The 17,870-nt window shown below is 43.1% G+C and overlaps 1 protein-coding gene across 3 annotated transcripts in view; it reads left to right on the top strand.

Annotated features, from left to right (window-relative positions):
- The window catches only part of LOC136679702 (RNA-binding protein 33-like), a 28,685-nt gene extending 11,080 nt beyond the window's left edge, over positions 1-17,605 (top strand). The window contains exons 6-15 of one of the 3 annotated variants that reach the window (XR_010796570.1): positions 261-408; positions 1,764-1,822; positions 6,073-6,133; positions 7,771-7,982; positions 8,859-9,092; positions 10,124-10,435; positions 11,658-11,882; positions 14,344-14,482; positions 17,042-17,189; positions 17,459-17,605. Coding sequence is in view for 2 of the 3 variants with exons in the window: in XM_066658365.1 (XP_066514462.1) it covers positions 7,779-7,982; positions 8,859-9,092; positions 10,124-10,435; positions 11,658-11,882; positions 14,344-14,481 (1,113 nt within the window). In the remaining variant the exon portion in view is untranslated. Of the gene's footprint in view, positions 1-260; positions 409-1,763; positions 1,823-6,072; positions 6,134-7,770; positions 7,983-8,858; positions 9,093-10,123; positions 10,436-11,657; positions 11,883-14,343; positions 14,483-16,209; positions 16,698-17,041 lie in introns of those variants that run through there. The other 2 variants (XM_066658365.1, XM_066658367.1) reach the window with 2 other exon arrangements.
- Positions 17,606-17,870: the final 265 nt, after the last annotated feature.

Raw genomic sequence — 17,870 nt, 5'->3', positions numbered from 1 at the left:
ATAATCTAGCCTTTTTTATATTATATTTCATTATAATAAGAGATTGTAAGTATTTCTAAAATGCCGTTGTGTACTTTCCTGTTATAAAGTGTCGTGTGCTGTCATTTGCAGAAAATTTGTTCAAGTTTTCAACAAATTACAACATATGGCGTTTTATGGGGGACATGCGTGTTAGCAACATTAGCATTGTGGTAGCTAACTTTTGAACTATACATTGATATAGATTTTTATGTGTTGTTCTTTTATTTTTTTAAATCTAGTCACATCTCTACAGTGCTTATGGGGCTGGTCACACACTCCAGGACGATGACATCCAGAAACATTGGGAAACTCCAGAGTCCCACAGAAGAGTAACACAAAGCCCTTTCTCTCTGCCTCATCAGTCTCCAGGAGGTCCCCCAAAACAAGGTCCTGTCCTAAACAAACACACATCTGTTCAACATTCAGCTTTGTGATAATGACCACATAAAAGAAAAATCTATTCAGATTATTTACTGAATTTAGCGTATGGAAAGAACTTTTCAAATATGGTAAACACGCTAAATTTTTATTGTATTTATTTATTTTCCACTGCTTAAAGCACCAGCTTGACTTTATCTATGAGAATATTTAATGGATGGATGGACCAACAGAGCTGTTTGGATTAAAATCACTTTTCATTAAAATACACATTGTTTTGACAGCCACATTACATTTCTATTGACCCTCAATGCAGAAAACTGGACAAGGGCGATGAATGTGTGTCTATGTATGTGTGTATATATATATATATGACACCAATTATTTTTTACAGAACCAGTGTATGTGTGATAGGAGCCTCTTGGCTAACCCATGATTATATTCATAGGCTTTTATTTAATGGCCTCTGGCATCAGCTGAAAAGCCCCTAATTCAAAAGCATGGCATTGCTTTCATGAGAGCAGAGGGCTAGTGAGTGGGGGGAGTGGGGCATAGTCGATATAAATGAATTCTAAATAAACATGTGCGGTTTAGACAGCAGTTACATTGCCTGTGTTTCAAACTATAAAGGATACTTTACAGGGCAAAGAGGAAAAAACGTATTAATGTAAAATATAGTTCAAAAGTCAAAGACCAGGCTTAATTTATCTAATTTCCTGTCAACGGTTGTATAATTTCAAGTAATCCCAAGGTGTCTGCTATGGGGCGGCCAGTCCACTGTATTGACAACTCCACCACCTCCTATGTTTGAGTTGCACACGTTCTTCTTTTGTGTCTATTTCCTTTTCTCAGTAACGGCTTCCTGACAGCTCCAAGGGTTGTCATTTCACAGTGGACGGATGGACACAAACCTGTAGATTTTATTTTCTGTCTCTCAAAGAGGAAAGCCTTGAGTGCTGTTTATCTACTGAGACACTTTGAGGTGCTACCAGGGCTTGAGAGTTCGTTAGGACTCCAGTTTCCTCTAAAACATTTAGTAGTTTCCACCTTTGGGACTGAAGTGGAAAGTGCTCCATGTCGTTTCTAGACTGTGTTTAATGTCTTCAAAGATATCTCTTGAAAAAATGAATAGCTTGGACATTTCGGTTGGAAATAAAGTAAACGGAGAGTGGGGCTCTATGTAAATGTCACACGTTTTAATTCCAGGTTCATTTGAAGCGTTCTGTTGATTCGTTCTTCATGAGATGTTGACACAATGTAAAGGGCAACTGGCAATTTAAAATGATGTAAAAAGGATGGTGTGATGTTTTAATATGACGTGTGTGTGGAGTCGTTTCCAATGGGCTTTTATCCTCTCTTTGCAGTGCCCTTGACGTCTGCACAAAACCCGGCCAATCCTGCTGTGGATCCCTCGAGCCTCCAAGTGAGTAGCATCTGCTAACCCTGTGTGTGCGTATGTGTGTGTGTGCATCCACCCGTGTGTGTGTGTGTGTTCTACAGCTATTAACCATCAGTGCCCTGGCTAAACAGTGTTTGAAATTCTGTAAACACTGATAGGACTCCCCTCACAACTGGAAATGTTTGATATGAGCTTTATTCACTTATGCTTATTGCATTTCTGCACAGGAGGGGCTTAGTGGTGGGTGCGACGTGAAGTCATGGGTTTAGATCCCCCCCAATATGAACCCTGGCAAAAAATAAACACGAATATTTCCACTTTGGCCAAGATTATGTTTTTTTTATGTTGGCCTGTGTAGGGCATGAAATATTCTCCTGTTGAAGGGATGACTGTTTCCTGTTCTCAGACATTTGTAAATATGATTATAAATTATCAGCATTCACCTGCTGGACACTGTGCTTGAGTTTTACAGCTTAATATAATGATGCATGGTCCAGCTGAATTGATTATGACCAGGGAAACCCACCACAGGGAGGCTATCGCTAAGGAAATGGTTTTCAAAATGGACGAATTTGATTCTTTAATTTGCAGTAATCGTCTAAGGCTAATGGAGCTACAACTATAGTGCAGCAAATAAAAATTGAGCAAACTGCTTGTTTAAATCATTGCGCACTTAAGTAATCTGGAGTAGACTTGCGTGTGTGTGGTCTCCGATAAGAATGTCATAAATATCAGTGCCATGTCTGTACCAAAATTGAAAATAAAAAATGTACCAGTCCTGTTTTTTACTCGTTTTTTTTGCTGTTGCAGTTGTGGTACAGTGGTAAGTCCAAGTTAAATCGGTATGACAATCCTGTCTGACAGTCTGAGTAAAGACCACAACACACACAACCAGATTGACACCATGGTGACGCTGCTACGTTGCTACTGTACACTGTACCGTCGCCCGTTTCCGTTTTTTAATTTTCACGACTTCAAAATTCAGTCTCTGAAGATGGATGTATATGTACATTCTGCTTCTAATGATCCTCAATAAACTCAGACACATACAGTGTTGGGAGGAAGGGCTTCATGTATTTATTTTCATCAGTAAAGGCTTCTGGACATATCCATGTCCTTTCAGACCCATGATGTTTAGTGGTGTTTTCACAGTGCACAGATCTGAGTCAGGTTTCCTTTAACAGGGCTATTTTTGGTGGTCAGAATGACATTGCACACCTAAGTATCTTCATATCCAGTGCACTAACGCTGTCCAGTTACAGGATGTGTGATCTAAAATGGGTCTGGTAGGTCTGACCCCCTTTTCTTTCCGTCTCACACACACCCTTTTGCCCTTCAATCTGCTGTTCTCCAAGCAGCCTGCCAAACCACCAGCGTCAAAGGGTTTCAGGTGACCCAAAGCACGCTGGGCAGTTTTTCCATGTGTAAACGAAGCAAACCATGTGACCCTCCACTCTGCCAGTCATGGAGGAGGCACGTCCAGGATGAATACAGTGGCGTTTAAGATGCAGGTGACAAAAACGCCCCCCAGAAACTTCCATCCGCCGGCGGCCATCTGATTAATCGCGATTATCATACCATTATCATGCAATCACACTCTAATCGTACATGTGGGTCCCATCTGCAGGGTGTGTGTGTGTGTGTGTGTGTGTATGGAATATCTTCCATAAAGAGAGGTGTTTAAATATTAATCCTGCCTATCATTGCAGAACTTGATATTACAACTGCACCCAGCAATTTTATTCTCCTGAATTGGAATGAACGACTCCGCTGCAGCAAGAGATGTCATTAGAGTCATTAATTGTGTTGCAGGGATTCTGAGTGCGGAGGGGGGGTGATTGTAGGCTGCTGTTTGTTTGCACAGATACTGAATGACAGTGCTGATAGGCAGTGTGTGAGATAAAGGCTCTTTGCCATGGATGGTTGCTTTGCCCACTGGTTTTTAATTCTTTGAAGCCACAGTGCTTGAAGGTGAGCGAATGTGGAAGGAGAGAATTGGCTTTCTCACGCTTTTCTAAACATCACCACCATTCAGGCGTGGACCAAGAAATATTGCTTAGATTTCCTTTGTCCTTTTCATGCCTTTTTTTATACCATTAACTACACTTGTATCTCCTTATTGATTCTTTATCATTTATTATTATTATTATTATTTTGTTAGTTTGAAAGTTGGATTGAACAAATAGCCCTGGTCACATTAAACAACGAGTACCACTTTAAAATAAGACTACACTTACAAAGGTTTATAAATGGTTTAAATATCTGTTTTTATTATTATTTAAGTTGTATGCACCTTAAGGGTCATTAATAATCACTTTTTAATGTGAATAATGTACGCCACATTATCATCAGTGTCTTAAAAGACATTCTGCTGGCGGTTAATTGAATAAAGTTTGTGGTTAAATGGTTTAAGTTCATAACAAATATGCTAAAGCTAAAGCTAAAGTGACAGGCCTAATTTTGACCGATGGAGAAGACCAAGTGAGGTCAGTATTCTGCAAGATCTGAGGTTTAAGAACGTAGAAGGATGTAGGTTCACTATTTGGCAAATACACGTCACTGTTATAGTTTTAATCTAGGTGTTATAAATGATTATTAATGATTTTCAACCTAATTATTAACATTAATAAGCAGATTGTAAGCCATTTATAAAATGTTTTGTAAATTTAAAAAAACTAAAATGTCTGTTTATTATTGAAAATTATACTAAGGTTTTGTTTTGTTTTTTAAACCAGTTCAAATGTAAAAATGCAAATAGTTTCCATTTTAAACCTGTTCTTTTACAGCTTTTCGTGGTTGAGATGTTTTACTCAAATCGTTCAGCCCTTCCATGTTAAGCTTGTTGTGTGTTGAGAGTCTAACAAACGCGATTGATGTAGTAAATTCGGATGGTACTCCATTCACGTTCCAGACTTTACTTTTCTTTGTTAACAGTTTGACAGCCTTGTGCTCGGTACAGTGCGAGGGGATATTAGCATTCGAGGTTTTGCCTTTTGGCTTTGGCTCCGTATCCAGCCTCATTGTCTCTGGGCTGGTCCCTGCTCTGAGAGAACGAGACAACGGCTCTAATGAAACATCCTCCTATTGTTCTCTTAATTGCCTGCGTTATTGAATGCAGTGCAATCCACACCTGGCCCCAGCCCTGGAGAGCTCCATACTGTTCTGAATGTCTCTCTACTCCGTCTCCCTTTCAGTTTCTCTGGATGTCCCTGCCTCTCTCTCTCTCTTTTTTTTTTTTGGCCTGCTTTCTTTTCTGGGTCTGGTGTATGTACGCTCAGACACTCACTCGTGCCCTTGCAAAAACACACTTCCATCGCCTCTAAATGCAGGATTAGCCATTGAAGGGGTGTGTGTGTGATGGGGTGGTGGAGGGGGGGGGGGGGGGGTTATCAAACGAATGGTTATCAAATTCATACAAGCGGCCCTGGCCATTGTGGCACTCCTTTTAATTAAATCCTACTGGGCGGCTGAAACTGACCTTTTGAGTGCGGAGCTGATTAAGCGCACAATGGCCTGCTATTTCTCCTCCACAGTCTGCTGCGTAGAGCCACTGATTAACTTTCTGTTTGGAAGCGAGACCCATTCGGATCACAGCCTCATTCACACCGCAGCCAAGGAGTGAGAAGAGGGCAGGGGGGGAAAAAAAAAAGAAATCAATTCTGTTCAAGAATGTAGATTAGCAGCGATAGCATCGGGGTAATTAACAGCAGGTAGGAAGCTGGAAGCAGCCCAATTTGCGTAAGAGCGCGGCGGTGAAAAAAAGGTTAATTTGTTAACCGAGATGGATATTTAAGAGGATAAAGGTGAAATTAGAGAGGTTTCCTTTTCGCTCGGAAGGATTAGAGGATTGTTATCGTATTCTTCATGTGAGGGCCTTGATGGGATTGCGCTGTGACGTCAGCCAGTGAGCCACACTTCCGAGTTCAGCAGCCTTCAGCGAGGTTAAGCTCACAAATCGGTCATAAAACACAAGATTTAAAAACATATTCAGCTACTTGAGTGACAACCAGAGGAATTAAGCCCTCCTTTATAGATCACTCAGCATTGAATGGCAGCAACACACACATTTGTATACTGATGAGCTAGTGCAGTCACAATGTTCAGTGTTGCTACATCCCTTCAGACCACAGCATTGAGGATGGACACACCTGTACAATGCTTTTCTATGAAGATTATGTGAGATGTGTGTGTAGCTGAACACCTGGGTCATCAAAACATGTCCACCAACATTTTGCCCTAAAATATTTGTATGAAAACGTGTTTGTGTTTGACAGGACGATGCAGACTCTTCTAGACGTCTTCAGGTACAGATCGACCCATTGGGAGTCCACACAGGTGAGACCAGGACCGTACATTTTAGTTCATTCAGAAGATTTAGGCATTGTTCTTGTTCGCATATTAATATAGAACTACAGCTGATATTATTTACATTTTTTGTGAGTGGTTCACTCGACTCATTCACGTTTCTCCACATAGCATTTGCTACACAGTGATCTTACTACAACAACGACCAAAAAAATATTTACAGCACTACATTAACCTCTACTACTACTTCATGTAAATCTTAGTGATGCACTGTGTATTGTGCAGCCTCTCTATGCTACAATTTGCAGTGCATTGTGTGTCTTCTTCAATGTGCCCCATAGTGACCCAGCTACATTGCTGAGATTACACAAAATGGCTGACATAATAGTGCACTGTTTCTAAATTAGGGAGCGATTCCAAATGCAGCTTACATACATTTGACACCATCAGTAGAAGTGACTAAGGTGATATGACTATATTCTTAAAAGCATTAAACACTATGAGCCCTGTATATATTTCACTAAAGGTTTTCATGTTCATTTATAAGGCTACTTAAAGCAACACTAGGTAGTATTTTAACCTTAAAATTACAGCTTTAAATTTGTTGTAATGTGTCATTAACTAGTAACAGTCAGAGCAGACCCTCTGTCGTTGCTACTTCAGGTACAGCACTGCAGAAACTGCACTATGTAACTTTTGGATGCAGGCAGGAAACCACACACCCTTCTCCCTCACTGTCAGTCTTGGTTTCAGGACTGTGCTGTAGAGGAGCCCAGGATCAAAAATAACAAATCTTACCTAGACTTGCTTTAAAGGGAATGTCTGTGAATGGGAAACACAGTTCTCTCTGCATTGATTACATTCAGAGGCTCCGCGACTTTTAATGTGGAAAGATGTCTTTGAGGGGAAATAATGACTGTTGTTTGTGTCTGAAGTGCAACTCGTCTGTAAGTTTTTATTCACTGTTTGAATTCCCAAAGAAACTCATCTGTAACTCGAGTTGTTTAGTGTTGTAGCACTGTCGCTAATGCAGTTAGCATTAGCGTCACAATCTTGGCCTGAACAATTTCTCTTGGATCTTTTCCCCAAGTGGTAGTGCTCTAGTGTGAAGGGTGTGTTTCCCTGAGGAGTGGGCTTCTGTAGTTAGGTGTGTGTGTGTGTGTGTGTGTGTAGAGCACAGATCCACATGCTGTTGTGTTTCCTGTGAGCGTTGTGGCCATCTGCTGCCCGGTGCGTCCACCCGAGGCAGTGTCCTTTAGGGACAGAGCTCGAGAACTCTGAGGATGATATTTATAACTCACCGGAGAACAGTGACCTCTGTTGAAGCGCTAACATTCTCAACAGTGTGATACAAAACTGAGATTTGGTTACTCTCTGTAATTCTCTTTTTATCTTTCAATTTTCTCAAGTTTTTAGTTTCTTTACATTCATTGTTTCCTTTTCTGTTTTACTATTTTTATTAACAATTTATTTTTTTGGTTTATTTCTGTTAGTCTTTGTCTTTTTCACTCAACTCTCTCTCTCTCTCTCTCTCTGTCTCTCTCCTGAGGAGCTAACAGAGGTAGAGTTGTCACATTAGATCAGCAAAAACACAGCAATATGTTCACTTCCTGTTTTTTTCCCTCTTTTTTTCCTCTGTCTCTTGTCCTCCTCCCCGGTGTCCCCAGAGCAGCATATGTTCAGTCAGCAGCTCTTCAGCTTGGAGCCGGACAGTGCTCCCCTGCTCTGTGGCCTCATCCCAGCACACCCCTGGGGACCCTGCTGCTCTCCACAGAAAGACAGGGGCTTGCCCACCATTAAAAAAACACCCCAATCATTCCTGTGTATCGCTGGAGGAGCATCCCTCCAACCAGTGTCCAGCAGAAACACAAAGGAGAAGGTACTGAGGCCAGTCACCTGTTAAAAGTTTGGACAAAAGTTCACAAATATTTCTGCTGATTTGAACATATTTGATAAAACACAACAAAAACTGGACATAATAAAAATGTTTATAATAGCAATGCGCAGGAGTCACACTCATTTTTATTTACAATTTATTACATTCAGAAAATGCATAACCCATTAAAATTGGCTGAGATCCTAAAGCTTTCCCGGTTCTCCAGCTGCCAACTTTAAGAAGGAACCCTTCACTTGCACTTTAATGTGTATCTTTTTAGAGGTCTTGGAGGTCAGTGTGTTTTGTGGCTCAGGAGCAAGTGAACTACACTATAGACTACAGTGCCCTCTAGTGGTTGAGATGAAGACGGGGGTCAAAGTCTAATAGGGTCAAACACAATGCCTGAGAGTTTGAAAATCCAAATACAGAGTTATTGCTGGATTGTGTTTTAAATAATTACAGATTTCTGAATAAATGGCCCCCTGAGTAATAATGAAAAATAAAACGTGTCCTGTGCAAGGTTTATAAAGATAATAATTACATATCATTCATATAAAATTAGATAAATCTGTGTATAAACCAATCAACCCATCAACACATGTATGTGGAGGATACAAAAGTGAGGGTCAGTCCCTGGACCCCACGACCCTGGGGCTGTGTGGCAGCCACACTACCTACTGCAATGACACCCTCCTGCCCATGGTGAAATATTGTCAAATAAAAGAAATTCAATCATTTGGCTAGTGGTGTAATTTGCAGCTGCTTGTCTCCCTAAATGTGTAGTTGTTTTACATATGCTCAAAAATACTGATTGTCTTTGCATTTTATAACAGAACACAAACATGGCGAGTGACGTGATTCTGCTCCTTCTTTTCTAAGGTGCAGTTCCTCCCGCTGAAGACTCAGCGATGTGTGAACCAGCCTTTCCCTCCAGACCAGACCCAGCTGCCAGCTCAGACTCTACTCCACCCAAAACCACACGTTAACCAATCATCTGCAAGCTCCATGCAAGCCCCTCATCCTGGCCACCTAGGATTTCCGAGCATCCAATCACAGAGCAGCCCTCAGATCCTCCCCGACCCTCTTAACTGTGCAGTCATCAGGCCCAGAATGGTAAGGAATTGCAATGGCCTGGGAACAGTTGTTTTCATGTTCATTAAAGCTGTCTGTGTTCAGTGTACAGTGTGTGTCAATAACGGGGTGAAGCTGAGTTCAATTATAAAGGGTGTCTACAAACTTTTAGACAGTTTATATGGATGTCATCACATATGTATTAAAACATATCTAGAATATGTATAATTACTAAATTCATCCATTCATTATCTGTAACCCTTATCCAGTTCAGGGTCACGGTGGGTCCAGAGCCTACCTGGAATCATTGGGTACAAGGCGGGAATACACCCTGGAGGGGGCGCCAGTCCTTCACAGGGGAACACACACACTCATACATTCACTCACACCTACGGACACTTTTGAGTCGCCAACCCACCAACCAATGTGTGTTTTTGGAACGTGGGAGGAAACCGGAGGATCCAGAGGAAACCCACACAGACACAGGGAGAACACACCACACTCCTCACAGACAGTCACCCGGAGGAAACCCACACAGACACAGGGAGAACACACCACACTCCTCACAGACAGTCACCCGGAGGAAACCCACACAGACACAGGGAGAACACACCACACTCCTCACAGACAGTCACCCGGAGGAAACCCACACAGACACAGGGAGAACACACCACACTCCTCACAGACAGTCACCCGGAGGAAACCCACACAGACACAGGGAGAACACACCACACTCCTCACAGACAGTCACCCGGAGGAAACCCACGCAGACACAGGGAGAACACACCACACTCCTCACAGACAGTCACCGGAGCGGGACTCGAACCTACAACCTCCAGGCACCACCGTGCCGCCTAATTACTAAATTATTAATGTAATTATGCTATATACCATAAAAATTCACCTTCATATATATATATACTGTATGTAATGAATGTTTTTTATCTGTAACCACTAATCCATTTCTGGGTCGTGGTATGAATGTTTCAGATAATATTTAATAAACTTTAATATACTAAAGTTAAAGCTGTATAATAAAGAGCCTCGTTTCATTCATGTCTCTGTCCATTCAGACCCAGATTTCTCCAAACTCTGCCCATGATCTGAGTGAACCTCCTGTTTTGGCCCAAAACACTTCCTTCATTACCACCGCTCGTCCCACACCCACTCCCGCCGCTCAGGTCCGGCCTGTTGCCAGGGCGGTTGCCGGGGCCGTTGCCAGGGGGATGCCCGGCGCTGGCAGGGATGGAGCGTGTGCCAGAGTTGCACCAGAGCCAGAGCTCACAGGGAAGAGTCAGGGTCAAGAGGTCAAGGAGGACCCCCACTCTTCTCAGAGTTTACTCTGCGAGGAAAAGAAGGAGGAAATGGAAGAAGAGACGAAGGAGGTGAGGGAGAGAGAGAGTAAGCAGGGAAAGGAGGGGAGAGGGAGGGAAAGAAACAATGGAGTGAGACAGTCTTCCTGGACCTCTGTGTACTTCATAATTTGCAATAAACGGCACTGTGGGACCCGTGGTTTAAAAGTGAGAACTTGACACCTGGCAGATACCTCAATCTCTCTCTCGCGCTCTCACACACACTTTCTCTTTTCAGTCCATTTACTCTCTCTCTCTTCCTTGCACTCTCTTTTTTTCTCTTCCATCTCTGATCCCCTTTCCCTGTCCATCTCTCTTGCTTTCTGTTTTTCTTTCTCTTGATTGGTGCCTTTTGTACTTCTCACTTTTTCTCTCTAATTTGCATTAATAGAGCCTTTCACTTCCCCCACTTGGAAAGTGATTGTGTTAACAGAGCCTTTCATTCTCTCTCTCTTTCTATCTCTCTCTCTCTCTCTTACACACACACTCACACACTCTCTCTCTCTCTCAGCTCAAGGTCAGGGCGACTCACTGAAGGCTGTTCATTACACCCAATTATTAGCCTGGACAATACAGCGCTGGCCGGATCAATAGCTGCTGTCAAAGCTCTTTCAGGGGCTTGTGCTGCAAATCAATCAATTCCAGCACTATCTGCACTTTCCCCTTCAGTTATGCCCAGATATCAGCGCCAGAGCATCACTAGATCTCGGCAGAGATGGTTTTCTCTGTCCTTCTAATGAAGATTCATTTATTTGAGCAGATTGTCTCCAGTAACACTGGTCCTGGAGTAGCAACGCTGGATCGGTACGTACACTTTCAGGAAGAACAATGTACTCATCGAATAGCATTATAGAGATATGGAGATTACACGAGGCATTTGAAATCAACACAGTTTTAAAATCAGTTACAGTAAGGTACAATGATGTGTCTTTGAGGGGACCAACAGAGTGACAGCAAAAGGTATCACCAGTCGCAGTTCATCTGTCACTACCTACACATTTTTTTAAATCATTTCTGATCTCAATATCAGATCGTGATTAAATCTTTCAGGCAACAAAGATGTGTCTGTTTAGACTGTGGGCTAAACGAGGGTGGGAAGGGGCAAAGGCATTGACGTACACATGCAATATTCAAGTGCGTATGAAAGAACTCGGGCTTACGGTGTTTACGTAATCAGGCAAATCAAAATCGTATAATCAGTGCATCCTGAATATAAATGCACATTTGTAACGTTAGACGTGTTTCTTTTTTCCAGTGTGGCGTTGGTGACGATGATAAAGACACTCCCTGCCAGAGCAAGGCTGGTGAGGATGAGGATGGTGTTACGGTGTGGTACCAGCTGCAATTACAGAAGCAGAAGCGACTGAGAGAGAAGCTCAATCTTCAGAAAGAGAAGAGGAGACACATGCAAGCTCAGAACAGATGGAAACAGAGGCAGGAGAAACTCCAGAATGTTCCCCCAACACTCTCGGAAAAAAAGGTACAAAACAGTCACAGGGTGGTCCTCTGGAAGTAAAGCTTATTACGTATAGAAACATAAATGTGTTGTGAATTTCAAGGGCCAGCAAGACCAGAAGCCCCTGCAATACCCTCAGAAACCACAGGGTAACAAGCAGGTCAGGAGCATCCCAAACCTTCCAGAGACACCCACCTCAAATCTACCTCAGCATCAGCAGCGATGCTCTTTTAACTCAAAGAGTCACTCAAATCCCCAGATGTGTGGACGGCGGCAGCAGCAGCAACCTTCCCTGTTACTCCCTCCTCTCCTCAAGCCTCGTTCTAAACAAGGCTACCCTCCAGCACCATTAGCCCACAGTCTCACTGCTGAGCTTGTTTGTGAAGGAACTGGAGAAAGGCATAGGAGGAGGAGGAGGAAGTTGAGAAAGAGGATGGTGAAAGACTTGCCATTGAAAGTGAGAGTGGTGAAGCACAGCAGACTGGAGGTAATTAGCTTTGCTCATCTCTGTCTCTCCCTCTCTTTCTCTCTCTGTAGACGACACTGAGAGCCCTCGCATGTTCAGAAGGTTACCCTGTAGCTTTATGATCACTTCAAAAGTAAAGGGTGACCCCTGGAGTCCAGTCCGTCTCCTCCTCCTCCTCTCGCTCTTCTCCACAAGCACAATTTACAGAATGCTCAGTGCTGATTATAACTTGCTTCAAATCACACCAGTTGGTTAAAAAAAATAACAAAAGTGTAGTGATTTATACAGTCTTTTTTAACTACTTTAGCCTCATAGTTCTAGAGAAGTGGTCATTAATAGCTGGACACGATCCAGGTTCGCGCCCAGACGTTGTCCTTTCTGGACCTGGACCTATAATGGAGTGTTTATTTTAACTGGTGTAACATTGCTAGCTGTTACGGTTTATCAGTCCAGGAAACTCAGACCAATCACATGCATTGTACACAGCACACATGACATTACTCATGAGCACTGTGTGTTGAGTAAATGACACACACACACACACACACAGGGCAGGGCTCCAGACACCGCTGTCCTGGGCACGTTTTTGGGGATGCTTATGCTAAAGTGTGTGCTAATGCTAAATATGGCGTCTGTTTATGGATAAAGTCCCGCCCTCCAGCAATAATAGCCAGTCAGCTTGCGGGTTATGGGTGAAGTTACACCCTCCAGCAAAGTGAGCTAATCAGCTTGCTAGTTAGGGTGCGAGCGGAGGAGGGTGACGCTAACACAACGCTAGTGGGGGAAAGCAGTAATGTCAACAGCAACTACAACATCATAAAGTAAGTTGGACATTTTGCTGTTCCAGACCTTGACTTGAGGAACATTTCTGTGACTGGACACTAATGAATTTTAATTAACAACGTTTTCACTGATGATCTACATCTGAGTAAAGAAGTATAGTGTGTAAATATCTGGCCAACCATGGCTTTAAGCTCTTTCTGCCTCTGTTTTCTTGAGCTCTTCTGGGACAGAGCTTTGTGTAGCGATGAAGATAACACAGTGTCAGTCTTAATAGAGGTAGAGGGGAGAGGTGGGGGTGTTTCTTTTTTTTTCTCCTTTTTTTTAAAACAGAGAAAGCCCCACAGACAGCAGAATCGATGCGTCTGCTTTGGCAAGTGTGTGAAAGCAGGATCAGAGCGATGCTGCCCCGGGACGTTGTTTCTCCATCATTCTGCGCCCCTCTAACAATGTTATCTCGCTCTTTCTCTTTCTCTTTCTCTCTCTCTCTCTCCGCGCTCTATCGTGGATCTTTCAGGTGTTCTGTAATGGACGTCAACCCCAGAAGACATGCAATTAATCTTTAGAGTATGTGTGTATGTGTCTTTAGGAGTGTGTGTGGGTGTGAGTCAATGTGTCAGTAATACCTGTGAATAAAGAGTTGCCAGTTAGGCGGATTTGGCTTGAAGAGCTAAGCTGCAGATAAGGGAAATTAATTATTTTCGCGTCAGGAATGATAGCGCTCTCGCTAACGGAGGACACAAAGCAGTGAGTGAAGGCGGATGGGGAATTAGTGAAGTGTTGTCATTCCAGGACAAAGCTCCAAAGCCTGAAAGCCTGGCACTGGTGTAGTGTGCAGAAGCCGGATCATTACACTCCGCAGTGCTAGTAGTGTATTGTCTATATTATCTACACTGTTATTAGTTTTGACTGGAGCTTATGTAAGTTTCAAACCACTTTATTTCAGCATCCAAACTAGGTATCCTCACATTATACGCTCTCATGTCCAGGATCCATTAGATATCTGAACTCTGCAGTCCACCAGAGGGCGATGTTGTGCCTTGGTCCTATGTTTTGGTCAGCAATACTTATCAAAGACAGACGCATAGAAAGACTACTGCAGTCAGCTAAGGCATAATTCTGACCAATCACTGCTGGGTATTTAGCATTTTTGTCAAAATATTGTGTCCTGATTTAGTTTTTTTTCAGACCTAATATTGAAATTGTAAATACTTACCTAAGCTTTCACTGTGTTCTCAGGAGAAAGACGATGGTATGAGTGTGTGGGTTCCAGCACAGGCGAACAAAGGCTCCAGAGTGGTCACTTTTACTCGGACACAATCCTATGGACGCGACACATTCAGGCAGCTCAACAGTCACCAACCAGTCAAACTATAAGGTTTGTGTATTGGTCTTATGTCGTTATACCTAAACACAAAGACATAGAGTATTACTGCCCCCTGGTGGACAATTTCAGCCTGCTAAACATGACTGACTAAAGGCCAATTTATAGGTCCTGTGTCAAACCTATCCCGTAAGCAACACGTAGGTGGCATGTAGACACGAACCCTATGCCGTACCTCTCTCTTTAGCCTGATGTGCCCCTTTCCCAGAAAATTAAAAACACACCACAGTGACACAGATCACAACAACTGTGATTGGTCCAGTCAAATTAGCTGAGGAAGTCCAGGAATATGAACTCCTCTTCTCCACACTACAGACAGCACCAAATGCATTGTGGGAGATTTCCTCAGATATAGGTTTAGAACGAATAAAACTCTGGAACAAAGGGAGAATGTGGATAAAAAAATAAAAAAGTGGCAGGAAGTTTGATGATGAACGGCCCAATAGAAATGGTTCTGAATGACTTATTTCCAAAGTACTTAAAGGTAAAGTCACTTTCGGAGCTGAGTTATTGTTTCAACAGCGATGATATACGCTTGTCTATACACCGCAGCGTCCTGTCTGTATTGAAACATCAGCAGACGGCAGAAGGACAAACTAAATTGGTGGACCTGCGTGGGCCCGGCTCTCGCCGCAGGTCGCTGTTCAGGGGCACGTCGGGCCGAACCGGGCAGATGGGCAGTGCCCAGGCCGTGCCAACGCACACAGACGAGCAGGCGAGTAGGAGGTGTGTGTGTGTGTGTGTGCCAGGTTGCTGTCCCTGTGTCAGATGAAGGGCTTTTTTTTGTCAGCCACTGGAGTCCATCTGTAAAACCTGCTGATGCCTGTGCAGGTAGAAGTCTTAGCCTCTGGTCAGTTTAAAGGCACAATCAGTGATTTTTACCCCCAGAGTTTAGGAAACCCTATTTAAAATATGATATTTACTGAGATCAGTTTCACGTGATTTAAATAGCTTTGTAGTATTAACAAGATCATAACCCATAGTCCGCATGACGATTTTGATTAATCTGTTCAGCCCTCCACCTACCTGTCCCGTGAGCTGTGTTTGATGGCATGCTGCTGCTGGTTTGATGTAGCGGCTGTTCTCTCTGTCTGGGAGCTTGATGTGTGTTTCTGAGGCTTGTCATGGTTGAGTTATGATGAGCTGTCATGTCTAGCAGCGCTGCAGTGATTCCTCCTGCTTGCGTCTGTGTATGCAGACAGCCAGGCTTCACGCCGTGCCCTCCAGCCATGCCCTGCACACCAGCTGTCTGCGTTTCTGCACTCTCTGGCGCTGATGTCTTCTTCTCCCTCTGTTGCATGAGGAGGTTGCGCTTAGTTGGCGCTCTCGTGTTTGTCTGACTTTGCTCTTATAGATCGCTGACCTAATATCGCACCACATTTATCGAAATAATTAGCCGTTATTAGCTGGGCTGATACGGACCTGTCTTGCATCGTTTTGTAGGGTTCCCACTGATCAGTCGGTTTTGATATGATTCAGGAGCGTCCACTAGAGGGCAGTTTTGTTCATGTGTCACTTGTGGTGAAGACTGATGGTTTGGGGTTTGACAGAGAGGGAGGCCGTCAACACGTTTAAATATTTAGCACCGAATGTGTGTCACCGTTAACTGGGGTTTGTTTTTTATTTATATTTTTAACTTTAATTTGAGGAAACGTGACTATAATATTTTCACCTCTGCCTTTTTTTTCGCTCCAGTCTAACGTCTGTGTTGTGTATTACAGCCTTAGACCCACATCACAACATCGGTCAACAAATGCCTGAGGATGCACCAGCAGAAGGCGTACACTGAAAGGCCGATGTGTGTGGAACATTTCTAGAAGTGTTTCCCGTTTGTTTGCAACTTGTTATGGTCTGTGGTTGCCACGGCAGCATACTGTAACCGAGCAGCTCATCAGACAGATTGTTAAAGCAATGAGCCATTACACGCAACATTGCATCTCAGTGGTCTCTAATGAGCAGATTTACGACGCTGTGACAGTTCCACAAACGCTGCAGATCCTGACCAACTGCAGCTCCACCAGCTCTCAGTAAACAAACGCAAAACTAATCAGCCTCCACTAGACGACGCTGACAGAGAACATAAAATAGACCCTCCACCGAACTAGGCAAACAACACCAGCTAGACCCTTCATCAGCCGCCACTTAAATAGAGAGAGAGAACACAACATAGACCCTCCACTGGACACAGAACAGGAAACACGTCCTCCATCAGCCTCCACTGAACTGCAGAGAGAACACCAAATACACCCTCCATCAGCTGCTACTAAACTAGAGCCAGAACACCAGACAGACCCTGCACTAGCCTCCACTGAACTGAACACAGAACCCCAGAACATCCACCAGCCTCCATCATTGGTAACTAAATAGAAGGAGTTATCCTGCAGCATTTCTATTGGTCCGTTAACTTTTAATACAACGTTTACAGCAGCTGGCGTCACATGACCAAAAAAGTGGAGATGCATAGATTCGTCCGAGTTTTTCAAATATTCTTTATTTATCTCTCATTAATTATTAATGAGGCCTGTGTTTTGTTTTGTTTTGTTTTTCCCACAGACCCTTTGATTCTGGCGTGAGAACCAAAGCCACCACCTGCAGGTTTAGAATGGCTTTATGTTTTGCTTCAGAAGAGTGTCCGGCGCGTCACAAAATGGAAGCCACCGTTGACGTCAAGTTGTACGTACTGCTAAGGTTTGAGAAGGAGGTCAGTACACACCTGACTGATAAGGGTTCTGTGTTTGATGGGAGTTTCTACCTCAGAAGGTTCAGAAAATACAGTGTTTAATGTAAAAGAGACCACGTGGTTCTGCCGGCTCTTTTAGTTTGCAGTTGGTTACGTTTCTGAGAGACAGCTAAAGTGCTGAATGTCTATCTTATGTCACTACAAGCGTCACGCTTTTTCTTTGTGATGACGTGGCATTCTTGCTTCATCCAGTCTTTCACTCAGATTTACTTTCACTGGTTTGCTTCCAGATTGTGTACAAAAGTAGCTCTCTGGCGCCACCTAGTGAGTCTTAGTGGAGTGCTGTTCTCTTCCCAGTTTCAGATTAATATTTGTTTTAAAATATATACGTTTGTTTAAAATGGTTAACTTCCATAAGGTGGTCTTCCTCCTGTTTGTCTGTGGAATATGAACAAAAGTCTGTTTATCATTTTGTTTCTGTTAACTTTCACAATAAACACAAACAACACAAATAAATAGGGCTCTGTTTCTCTAAGTTACAATGTTGAGTTACGTTACATGTGTTACATATTTAAAATAACATTTATATATATATAGAAAGAATAAAGAGAGAGAGAGAAGCACTTTGTAGTTCTACAGTTACAGACTCGTCCACCTGTTGCTCTGCATACTTTTTGTCCCCTTTCCCCATGATCTTCTATG

Source organism: Hoplias malabaricus, chromosome Y, assembly GCF_029633855.1.
Source record: "Hoplias malabaricus isolate fHopMal1 chromosome Y, fHopMal1.hap1, whole genome shotgun sequence".
Lineage (NCBI taxonomy): Eukaryota > Metazoa > Chordata > Actinopteri > Characiformes > Erythrinidae > Hoplias > Hoplias malabaricus.
Note: the sequence above shows the minus strand (reverse complement) of the source record. Positions and strands in the feature narration are given on the sequence as shown.